Source organism: Clupea harengus, chromosome 20 (assembly GCF_900700415.2).
Source record: "Clupea harengus chromosome 20, Ch_v2.0.2, whole genome shotgun sequence".
NCBI classification, from domain to species: Eukaryota; Metazoa; Chordata; class Actinopteri; order Clupeiformes; family Clupeidae; genus Clupea; species Clupea harengus.
Window position 1 is genome coordinate 24,510,138 of NC_045171.1, and position 12,651 is coordinate 24,522,788.

The 12,651-nt window shown below is 40.0% G+C and overlaps 1 protein-coding gene and 1 long non-coding RNA gene across 2 annotated transcripts; one reads left to right on the plus strand and one right to left on the minus strand.

Annotated features, from left to right (window-relative positions):
- The first annotated feature begins 4,320 nt into the window (after nucleotides 1–4,320).
- LOC116217916 lies at nucleotides 4,321–8,270 on the plus strand. The gene is made up of 3 exons (XR_004165996.2): nucleotides 4,321–4,652; nucleotides 5,135–5,410; nucleotides 5,694–8,270. It is a non-coding gene; the product is annotated as an uncharacterized LOC116217916 (long non-coding RNA).
- A 2,442-nt stretch (nucleotides 8,271–10,712) lies between these two features.
- On the minus strand, nucleotides 10,713–12,267 carry LOC105891494 (galectin-3-binding protein B-like). Its single transcript, XM_031587011.2, has 3 exons — nucleotides 12,055–12,267; nucleotides 11,419–11,715; nucleotides 10,713–11,283 (listed from the first exon to the last, which is right to left on the minus strand). The coding sequence occupies exons 2-3, from the start codon at nucleotides 11,463–11,465 to the stop codon at nucleotides 10,713–10,715; spliced, it is 618 nt and encodes a 205-aa protein (XP_031442871.1). The 5' UTR covers nucleotides 11,466–11,715; nucleotides 12,055–12,267.
- Nucleotides 12,268–12,651: the final 384 nt, after the last annotated feature.

Genomic DNA, 12,651 nt, shown 5'->3' on the forward strand with positions numbered 1-12,651 from the left:
GTTAATTTAACTCCATTTTTGTTTAGTTTATCACGATAGAGCACTCCAAATCACCTAGGGGCATTGTAACCATAGTAACCATCTTGAGTTCCAGAAGGTCTTTGGTTGCTGACACTCTCAATCAGGGGCGGCCCTAGCACATTTGGCGCTCTAGGCGAGCTTCACTCCTGGCGCCCCCCCCCCCCAATAAAAAATATATTGGCGACTTTCAAACGCTATTTTGCCCTGTAGGACTGCATTTCTTTCACATAAACACAACAACGATCGCGACGATGAACAAACATTAATTCAAGAAGAAATCACTGAGAAAATGTCACGCCTGTGCTGGACTACGCTCCGGCCACGCCCCCTGTTCAACTGTTTATGGACACACACACACCTCCACGTCATCTTCCCAATCGCCTGCAAATAATGTTTTCTTAGTCTTCTAAAAGTGAATCTAAAATGATATAACACAAGTATGTATTATCATCATTTGTTAAATGTAGCTGTTATGTAGTTATTAAGCATTTAGGTGTATTTGGACAGCCTGACATTTTTTTATTCCAAGATGTATAGCTCTTGATTAGTTGAATCATGTCTAATTAAACTGGCTAGCTCGCTCCACCAAAACTAAAGCTGTCCAAATTTGATTACTCAAATTTTTATGATGCAAAATGACGCAAATTGCGGTACAGCTTAACTTGAACTGATGTTTCGACTGAATGGCAATAACAAGGAACGTCACAAGTCACTGGCTAGCTAGCGTTAGCTAACTAGCAAGATTACATACAATCCATTCACTTAAGTTGACAATACAACACTTGGATTTTTACCAGTATTCCTCAGACCCTCCAGGAAGTTGCGATGTTGCGATCGCACCAATTCACGCGAATTCAACGATTCCCCGCGAATTCAGCGCGACGTTGCAATTTTAACACATCACCGCAACTTTCCCGCAAATTTGACAAATCATTGTCATCTCCCACAACTGTCTCCCTTCCGCCTATGTACTGTTCCCGCTACGTGTTTTACACCACCAGTGCGTTAACGTAGGTAAACAGACAGCCAAACTCGAGTACACTACTTTATTGATTCAGGTGAAATTTATGAGTGAAACTGTAATACAGAAAATACTTTGAAGGTATACCAAACACAGCAAGTTACTATTATACTCGTTACATCAAGAATCATAGCAACAACAGATTACAGCACAGCTGGCTAACAAGTGCTAACGTTAGCCATTGCCGGAATTATGAATGAATAACGGTCATATCGCTATATTACTAATAATTAACACTAACACAGTTCATGGAAAGAATATTTAGGTCACTTAAACATGTTTATCACAGTATGAAACAGTCAAAACACATAGTCATTGTTTTCGAGGGTGTGAGGGAAAGCGTAACACAAGGTTTACTATGAGCATAAGTAACTAGCATATGTTTCTAGATAACTGTCTAACAGCTGTTGCCATTCTCACGAGACGAACATTTTAATGATGTCAAAGTAAAAGTCCAATACTATACTTCTGTTCGTTTCTATAACAACAATACAAGCATACATTTGCTGGCCTAAATAAGCAGAGGGCAGAACAGCCTATTTTGCTAAATTTTTGTAGTCCTGGTAATCTTTTGTTTGGCATGTTGGTAAGGTTATTTAGGGGGCCATTTATCAATGGTTTTGTTCTTTAAAGAATGTTTGTTTATTAATTACTTATTTTTCAACCAATAACTCAATTATAATTACAAAGAGGGAAATTCGCAACTTTTTTATCGCAACTTTCACTTGCTCCCGCAATTTTATCGCAACAAACACCTAAAAAACACAGCAACTTTCATCGCAACCTTTTGGAAAAGCTCCCGCGAAATCAGGAATTTTAGGCCGCAACTATCACAAAAAAGGCCCGCGAAATCCTGGGGGGACTGATTCCTCACTTGTTGACAAGTTGCCGTGTTTGGCTTCCTTAATGGGTGTGCTATGCAACGAGTAAGATATGTGTAGTGTTGTTGCACTGGCTATTGGCTTTATATGTGCGCCCCTATTTTAATCATGTCTTTTTTTGTATAATGTAGAATAAATGGACATATAATTTTTGATATACCCACGTCTGTAAAATCCTTAAAGAACTATGTGACAGGGAGTAGGAAAACTTTCAATGATAAGGTACATCTTTTCTTCTTAACTCCACTAAAGTGTCGGGGGCAATTCACGCATTGGTGAACGTTTTCTTATCTGGAATTCATTCTAGGCTAGAACAGGATTTAAGGATTTACCTTTCTCCTTGGCAGGTTTCTCTTCTTCTTCCTTTCTTTTCTTCTTAAATTGCGCCCCGGATGGCTTTTGCCTCTTCATTATTTTGTTCTTCAAAGTTTCTTGAACAAACACACACTCTAACCAAACGCCTCGCTGTGCTAGCATGTTCTGACAACACCAAGGACGTACCCCTTCCGTTTTCGATTTTGGGCTCATTTTACCCTAATGTTTTTTTTTATGTCAAAATATTGGTTGGAGATATAGAAGGGGGCGCAAAAAAACTCTGTCCAGCAGTTTTTTGCGCCCCCCTCTAAGTGGCGCCCTAGGCGACCGCCTATACCGCCTGTAGGAAAAACCGCCCCTGCTCTCAATCCAAGATGGTGGACAATGGTAGCCATGCACAAAATGTTTCAGTCAAAAGTATCTATAGAAAGAGGTCCGCTCAGGTAAAAGGTATTAGTATTCACAGAAAACTGTGATGAAGATTTGTGTGTATTTTAAAACTAATTGAGTGTACAATTTAGTCTTTATACTTCAGAAACCAACCGACTGTCCCTGTATGTGGACATCATGTAACAGTGGACTCAGACTGCATCAAGTCTTGTTTGTGTAATCTACTATTATATCTATTGTATTTTTTGAAAGGTGATTTAAATGATCTATAAATAAACAGACAATAAACTAAGAAATTAACAACAATGATTATACAGAATAACACAGTGTTCCATTGAACTCCAACTTTACACATGTATACACAGACATATAGTATTTTTATTCAACATAAACTTAAAAATACTTGATACTCCTTATTATCAGCTCTTTGTTGCATGGCGTCCACATTAAGCATGGTGTTAGATAAATTAATATCAAGACGTTAATATTAATGAGACAGAGACCAGCAATCAGAATTAAATCAGTACTTTATCTTTTGCAAAAGAGGAAGTGTGCTACAACCAAAGGTTGTGAACAGACTCCAAAGAAAAGCTGGGCGCAGCCAGCCTATATGTGAGTATAAAAAACAAGTTTCATGACAGACAAAGGGAGGTATTCTCCCGTCCCATCGCTACAGAAGTTACAGCAGTGATCTCAGAATATGTCCTTAAGAGAAGATCGGTATGCATGACTATCAGTACAAAAACAGGTGGTTTGCCTCAGCAAGAGAGTAGGCCTCCTGTAGGCCTCAGCACACAGGATAAGCAAGCAGATTAAAATAGAATAACAATGTCCTCATTACATTTCTCTGGTTGCAAAAAACAAGCTTCCGTAGACTTTTTAAGCACTGAAAAAAACATTGGTTCCACATGAACAAAATGTGTTGAATCTCAGTTTAGAAAATGTACTTAGGCCTACATGTAAACCTTTCCCAACTAATTATAATGAGAATTGTTTAAATCATTTTTTACATTAAACGGGTGGAATAGATGTATTTATTTAAGGGACACGATGCAACTTTTATCCACTTTCTAATACATGTTTTATAGGCAATTAGTTTTGGTATCATCTTCAGATTCATTCTGATGGTATATGGTCATGTGAAGGATAGATCATGTCACAGTTTGGGCTGGCTCCTCAAGGTCCTGAGCCGGGTTTTCCATTCTCAGCTTCTTAGTACGCTACACTGCATGTGGGGTTTGCCCTCTATCAGGTCGCTCTCTGTTTTTTGACTCTCTTCTTGGTTCCTGGGTTCTGCTACTAGCACACCTGACACTCAATGGACTCATTCACTATTGTATTTAAACTAGGGCTGGGCAACGATTACAATTTTGAATCGCGATTAATCAGGGAAATCATGCGATTAATCACGATTATCTGCCCATTCTTTTCTTTTCTGGTTCCGCAGCAGTCAGCAGCAGACTTTTACAAAATAAAAGCCTGTGAGCAACAGACTTTTACAATAATAAAATAAATAATAAAACCTGCGTTAACGCGCGATAAAATAATGGTCGGCGTTAATTAATTGATGCGTTAACGCAATAATAACGCGTTAACGTGCCCAGCCCTAATTTAAACCTTGCTCAGGGATTCAGTCATTGCTGAATGATCCTGCCATCAAGTGTTCTTATAGTTTTGGCTCTGCAAATGGGAAACAATAGGTGCCTTGGACCAAGCCATGAATAATTCTAGCCTTTCAACATATTGCTTCAGGATCATGAAAGGGAGGGGCGTGATATAATTGGCTGTTGAGCTCAACATATCATCAACCTCTTGCCAGAATCACAGACTACAACTTTTAACGCAGGCATTTAGCAAAAATAAATATGTGTACAAAATTGTATTTCACAAAAGTAAATTCATGGTCACATTCTCTCTTTCTCTTTTTACTTGCAATCTCCTCCCCCGGTGTGTTTCCTATTGTATGAACATAAAGATTAAAGGTGCCGTACAAGAACAAGTCAGCAAGCATCTCTGAGAGAATTGTGAGTAAATAAACTATTTCATGTCAGTCACAATTGATGTACATGCAAGGTTTAGTTGGAGGCCTGCCTTTTTTATTCATGTAAATTGTATTTGTTATGTGTTACATCCTTGAAGGAAGGTACATTATCTCCATCACCGTTCAGTTCACACATCTACCCCACCCCCCTACTACAGTCCTTTGTGTAGTCTCAGCAGGTTGAGCTATGGCTATGCCCACCTGAGGACCATCAGATGTGTTAACGGTGCTCAGAGACCTGCCCATAACCCTTTGTCATGCTAGTTTGCATTCCAACAGCTCCTACAGCTGATTGGCTAGGTTTGAATTCAGGAAGCTAATAGGTCAGACAGAAGAAGCATTATATAAACACCACAGTCAGATTAATGAACTCACATTTTTAAGGCTGGCACTGGGATGCTCTGGATCTATACCGTATTTGTAATTCACCAGCAATACAACTATATTGTAGTTCTTTCTTTGCAGATTTTCACCGTATCTAAATGTCTGGATTTACCGAACCATCACAACCGCTCATGACAGTGAAGAAGGAGATAAAAGAAGAAGAATTTGATGATTTCCTACAAGAGTATTTGTCTGCAATTCAGACAGTGGAAGAAAAGCCTGGAATGTAATGTGAAATCAAGACTGAAATGTACACGTCACCAACCATGAAAGAAGAAAATAATTCACCAATGGAAAATACAGATGAAGAAGAATTTGATTTAAGTGAATATGGTCACTATGTCGCTTCTCCTACAGGTAAGTGGCTTGTTCATCGTTATGTGTTATGTATAGTTACACTACTTGAATTTTAGAGAAACTTGGCTAACTTGTGCTTCACAATGAATGTGAGACCTATTCAGAGAACAGAGATACTGTGGGAATACCTTACTTATGGGATAATATCTGCAGTCTGTTACATTCAAAAGAGAGAAAGTGTCTGATAAAACAAAAATAAAAAACATGTATCTGTATTGTAGAATCATCCCAGATAGAGGAGAAGAGAGAAAATATTGCTGAACTTTTTTTTATAATCTTACAGGAGACATTCAAAGGATCCAATCTAATATGAAAGGGAACACTGAGGAAAAAAGAAACAAAGACAGATGTCACAATCAGTCAAATCAATCACACCTAACCGTACATATGATGAAACATACTGGAGAAAAGCCAGTTCAGTGTTCTCAGTGTGGAAAGACCATTAATTACATATATAGCCTCAAGGAACACCAGAGGATCCATACTGGGGAAAGGCCTTATCAGTGTTCTCAGTGTGGAAAAACCTTTAGCGAAATGGCTGATCTTAAGACACACCAGAAGGTCCATACTGGGGAAAGGCCTTATCAGTGTTCTCAGTGTGGAAAGACTTTTAGCAAAATGTCTTATCTCAAAAGTCACCAAAAAATCCATGCAGGGGCAAAGCCACATCAATGTTCTCAGTGTGGAAAGGCCTTTGGAGAAATGTCTCATCTCAAGAGACACCAGAGGATCCATACTGGAGAAAAGCCACATCAGTGTTCTCAGTGTGGAAAGGCCTTTAACCAAATGTCTCATCTCAAGGGACACCAGAAGATCCATACTGGGGTAAGGCCTTATCAGTGTTCTCATTGTGGAAAGACCTTTAGCCAAATGTCTCAACTAAGGACACATCAGAGGATCCATACTGGAGAAAAGCCACATCAGTGTTCTCAGTGTGGAAAGGCCTTTAGTCCAACTGTGTGATCTCAAGAGGCACCAGAAGATCCATACTGGAGAAAAGCCACATCAGTGTTCTCAGTGTGGAAAGGCCTTTAGTCGAATGTCAGATCTCAAGATACACCAGGGGATCAATACTGGGGCAAAGCCACATCAGTGTTCTCAGTGTGGAAAGGCCTTTAGTCAAATGTCTAGTCTCAAGAGACACCAGAGGATCCATTCAAAGGATGTGCTGCCTTGCTAGTACGTGGTGGAGTATCACTTACTGAAATATATTTGATTTGAAAAAAATTGAAGTGAGTGTTTTTCTCAAGTACATGATGAAGTATTATTTCTTCATATTTGAAGTGAGTGTTTTTTTTCTCCAAGTATGTGTATGTGAGGGTTGGGGTGGGGGTTGTGTGTGTATCTGGGTGTAAAGTATACAATCGCACGCAGTTAGTGCTCGGACAAGGAAAAGTAGTGTTTGTAAGCTTCCTAGATATATGCCCTGAACAGCGCCTCATATGAAGATTGTCTACAGCTCAAAGATGTGTTGAGTGTCAGAGATGGGGGAAGAAAGAAATAAGACAGGGGGAGGGGGGAGGGAACATAGCATTGTCATTGAAAAGGGTAGACACAGACAAACATGGCTACCTCAATAAAACAGATTCTGCACTCACTGTAGTAACAGGGTAATGGAGTTTTAGTTACTTTTCCTGACAGAATGTAATAAACAAAGCAGGGGATACTACTTCTCAAGAATAAAATAATTTTTTTACAAAAATAAAAAGAGAAGAAAAATAATCATTCCTCCTGGGTGAAACGATGCGTACATCTAACCTCCCAGCATCTACACTCCAGCCACATATTGAGACAGAATACCACATGACTGTCAATGATAAATAAAATATTAACATAATAATATTAAAAACACTATTTTACACACTAAAAATATCTTTCCTTCACATTTAGAAGACTGATAGATCAGAATTGAATAGATGAAGAGCTGTAGGTGTAGCTAAAATCTCAAAACACATCAGGAAATACACACTGTAGACAAACCATCCTTTGTTCTGACCATACACAGCAAATATCAGGTCTTTGGTTCATTAATGTTGATGCTTTTGTTAGCCATGGAAGCAGAACATTTTAAGGTTGATGTTGACCCTGAGGGTAAAAGTAGTTGAAAGTAGGTTTTTGTAAGGGGTATGTTTACATTTGATTTAAATAAAAAAATATTTTACTACATTACCTCATGTTATTATTGCTACTGTCTTCTAGAACATGATCATATATGCCACTTTTGATTCCATGTTTTTAGTGAGGTGAAATATTCAAAGCATTGAAGCATGTCAAACTACCTAAAAGAGTCTAACAGGCCTTGGTCTCCCAAGTGTTAAAGGTACAGGTTTGTATTCCAACCTTGTGTGATAACCTTAGGGCTACTCCTCATAAGGATTGTAGTTCTTTAGCTTGCAGCCATGTTATGTGTGGGTTGTAGCTGGCATGAAAAGAACTACTAAAGTTAGTCTGTCATTTTTCCTTTTTCTAATTTAGCCTCCTAAAAACAACACTTTCATACATCTTATTGTCAGAATTCTGATGCCAAAAAATAATAATAGGCTAATGACAATTATGATATTTAAGTTAAGTACTAGTAGACGTGCAAGTTAGGAAGGGAAGTGCTCTATGAAGAGTTGGGTTTTCAAGAGCTTCTTGAAGGTAGAGAGGGACGCCCCACTACAAATGAGAATAGTCTAGATTGCCGCACTAAGTGTGAATGGGGGCACTGGTGTTGGTGATGGGTGGGGACCCAGTCTGCCCTGCTGAGTTGATTGGGGTTGGGAGGTCAAACCTGTTAAAATTGGTTCAGCTTGTTCGCACATTCCAGAATCCCCTTAACGGCAGTGCTTGACTGTTTGTAGCCAGTTATCTTTCTAACCCCCCCCCCCCCCCCCACCCACCCACCCACCCACACACACACACACACACACACACACACACACACACACACACACACACACAGACACACTTCCCTGGAGCGGTTGGCCTGTAGCCAAAATAGGCAGAATCTCTTAACAGTGAGTAGGTGAAGAGATTTGTTGCCATACTAGATTCTAGAGTAATGGTAGAGTAGAGAAGTAGAGTAGAAGATCAGTGAAGGAGTGAACAATGTCTCAGGTCTGTGTCCCTCCATTTCAACATATCTTGCAAGACACATCAACACAGCTGAAGAAATGCCCAAACTGGAGTTGCTGGGTCACAGAAGTTTGTAAAACTGTTGAGATTGACTTGCTGTCTGTTTGACTTTTCGCTAGTATGAAGGCACATGCGGCATGTTGTACTATGAAGTAGAGCCTTTACGGTTCCTGGGTACAACATGCGGCTGTTGTGGCTGTCTCCAACGAGTTTTGCGTACTTGTATCTATGGTTGGGCAGTTGTTATATTGGTTAGGTTGTTGGCTATGAGTACTTGCATCTGATAGTGAGAGGATTAGCCACTGTGGGAATTCCCCAACCAATAGCACAAGGAATTGAACATATTTTCCTTTGTATAACCAAAATGACATAAAGTTATGTGTGACAAAGCTGACAAACAGTACAGTACAGTCACTAGTTTTCTATTGGCTAGTTTCATGATGAATGGCTATCTTCTAAAAGAGAAAGCGCGTTCAATTAAGAACACATTTCCAGGCGTTCATGAATCCAGCGGAGATCTTTTCTGAGGTTGGTCTTTTGAGGTTGGTAAGAAGATATTTAATAAGACAAGTAAGAAAATGTTTCGAGAATGAGGTCCATTGTTTCCTCACAACTCAGTGTTTTCAATTATTGAACTGCATCGAATCGAATCGCATCGTACTGAATCGTTTTTTTATCAACATGCATCTTTTTGTGTATCGTATCGTACCCATGTATCGAGATACGAATCGGATCGTCTTTGTCATGAGAGATTTACACCCCTAGTTACTATGGGATTGTTTTTGTTTCTTTATTTGTATATGTGTTTGTTTGTTTGTTTTTCTTTTACTTCTCTTTATACATAGAATCTGACAAATTGAAATATGTGTATGTGAGATTCTGAACACTAATAAAATATAAATATAAAAAAAAAAAAGAAGGAGCATCCTTTCTTCTCCATTGAGGTCTCAAGCGACTAAGGTACAGTCGGCAGGGCAAATGCTGTGCAATGAACAGTTTGTTACAAAGGAAATTACTGAAAGTTCAGATCCATTCCTACAATAAATAATGCACTGCTATATGGCTAACATGAGAAAGACAATATACACAATTACAGATATTTGATAAGACAATAATTGTCATTATTCAGACATATTGTTATATGTTCGTGATCTTATTTTTTTTTTAATGTTTAGATTTTTTTGTTTCTACAATTTTGCAGTGAGGAAAACTTTCTCTTACATGTTTTAAGAAAAAAATTGATAAAATGATGTCTTTCTATGTACACCTTTCTATTTACAGAAGATTCATTTTTGATGCTGTCTACAAACTGATCAGCCTCTTACCTAGGATTGAGCCCAGTGGAATCCAAATACTGATTGTGACAACTGAACTAAAACTTTCATTCTTGCATTCCTGTTGTTCTCCACTTTAGTCTTGCTACATTCAAACTGAAATAGTTTTAATGACTAATGATCCATTTTCAAGAATTATTTCACAAATTACAAAATTATTCAGAGGGTATAAGTTTTTTTTCATCACTGTGGATGACAATCAACATCAAAGGAAGATTTTCTGTAATACAAAAATGATTAATCAGAATGATTCAGTAAATTAAATTTCTATTTGAACGATTTTAAAATAACACATTATTGTGTCATCAGTAATGGGCCTCATCTGATCATGAATGAAAACTTTAATGAGATACATTCAGCTCCAGACAGGGGGAATCATGGGAGCACTGTCTGTGATGATGGGGCAGTCACCTCAGGCATACTGAGGACGGACAACGAATAGGTAGGTAAGGTCATCTGGACACGGGATGGAAATGTTGTTTGAGATCCTAGCCTCATTGTTCTTGAATTCTTGCATATGGAAGACATATCTTCCTCTACAGGCTAACAACAGTCGGTTGCTGAACTGGAAGCGTGTCTCATACTCTCTCTTTTGAAGGCGGCCAGAATTTTTTTTGCACACATAGCCGTAGCCGTCGAGGCATTTTTGATCAGTTGAAAAGGCTTCAGCAAGCCATGGAATAGATCTAGATGAATAAGTGGATGTATTGGGTACAGGTGTGTTGAATGCCTTTTGCGTTCCATGAGAATGATATCTGTCATATCTCCTGGACAAGCTTGTGTGATTGAAGCTAACGCTCCAGGGATTGACAGTGTAAATCCTGGGCTGGGACTGCTGACTCTGTCCATCTTCATGCCCAGTCAGAGCGGAGAAGTTCAGTGCGTGGAACTGGAACCCCAGTAGAATGGCAGAGTGGAACAGCTCTTTGTGGCTGCTGTAGAGGCGGGAGGTGAAGGGAGGTGAAGGGCATCTCGTACAGCTGCACTGGGGTTATCATGGGGAAACGCACGTGACCCAGCAGAGCTGCCTGCTGCTCAGGGTTCACCTCCTCACCTTGTGCCAGCATCCAGGCATCCAGCGCACCCAGCAGCCAGGCCTCGTCCGGCAGCACCAGGTCTGAGCGGACCGGCAGACCCTTCAGGAGCTCCTCTGGAAGGCTCACCCACTGGGCTGAAGCTACCAGCGGCTCCACATTCCAGCCCAGGTAGCGCAAGGCATTCTCAAGGAGCAGGCCAACACCGGACCGCCCAGCGTACCTGAACAGCGCCACCTGCGTGCGGAAGGAGGAATCCTCAGGCAGCAGGGGCACAAAGAGACGTCCAATGTCCTCCATCAGACGCTCTGCGCCAAACTCAGAAGCCAGCTGATGAAGACACTGCATGGAGGCGGAGGTGACTGTGATACTGCGTGTGTAGAGGTACCTGTTGGTGGCAACAAGGAGGTCAGTGAGCCACTCCATGGATGAGACAGCATGGGGGCCATGATGAATATTACAGACCTACAAAACGTTCTGATATGAGACTAATATTTGTGCAGTGAAATGATTGACATCATACCGTATGAAGTTCCTGATGAAAGGTTGGCAGTTCAAGCTGATGTCCATTTCATAGATTGAGTTGTTGGTGACAAATGTTGGGAAGAGAGAGAGAACCAGGCTGTGCACACAGACACTCTCTTTAGTGTTGTCAGCAGGGGCCTCAAGCGTCTCCACTTCCAGTGAATCTTCCGGGGGGTAGGAGAATGTGAGGGTGAAATCACATACCCCTTGCCACTGTCAAACAGCTCCCCCAGCTGGCCAGAGAGCTCAATGCTGTGATCCAGAGGGTAGCTCTTGGTGTTGTTAAAAGCTGGATCTGTGAGGATAGGCACAGTCAGTAGCATGGTTAATCCTGTTCCTTGGTAATATTATTGTTAAGTCCTTAAGCCAACCATTTCTTTGGTAGATCTTTATTGGTCTGATCATCCATGGTACACATGTTTGTATTATTTCTTTGAGTTAATGAATGGAAAAATCTATTGAGGTGGATTAATTTGTTGATTGATTGATCTTCAATCTTCCATTTGCATCTGATCATTTATGACACACTTACTATACTTGATTACTATAAATAATTGATACAGTCAGTTGAGGTAGTTTACTATCTGTTCTAATTTTAGTCAGCAGTTTGTCTGTGTTTCAGTAGGGACCTTACCAACATCACACACCACACCAGCATCCTCTGAATGGGAGCAGTCAGTCACTCCCCAGCCTTTAAAGCAGGGGTGTCAAACTCAAATACACAGAGGGCCAAAATTCAAAACTGCGTCCAAGTCGAGGGCCGGACATATTCAATATTTACTTAAAAAAAAAAAAAAGATATATTATATGAACTTAAGTTTAACAAAGGCCTACTGAATCTGGGACAAGCAGCCTAAAGCTTAAGCCTTTTAGTCACGTATAGGTATTATCATTTAATTGAAAACAGGACATCAAATACACTCACCATCCAGCCAATCCAGACTCCTTGATTCCAGCTTACTGAATAACAGGCAGAAGATCACGATAGGCCCATACAATATGCCTGTTAATGTCGACATTTTTATGAGTGAAATACAGTCTCTGTGGAAAAGGCAAACACATACAAAAGTGAAAGGGGATACAGCAAAACTTCACTTCCTGAAACAAGATAAATGTGTAAATACAAGCTACAAACACACACACACACATATATATATATATACAGTGGCGGTGCGTCAATACAGGGCGCAAGGGCGCCGCCCCTCCTAACATTTTTAGATGAAAAAAAAAA

Excerpts from the sequence above, each read along its gene's own strand:
- LOC105891494 (XM_031587011.2), bottom strand. The coding sequence starts at position 11,465 with ATGGACATCAGCTTGAACTGCCAACCTTTCATCAGGAACTTCATACG. Across the intron at positions 11,284-11,418 it reads TTCATCAGGAACTTCATACG|GTACCTCTACACACGCAGTA; the intron begins GTATGATGTCAA and ends TGCCACCAACAG.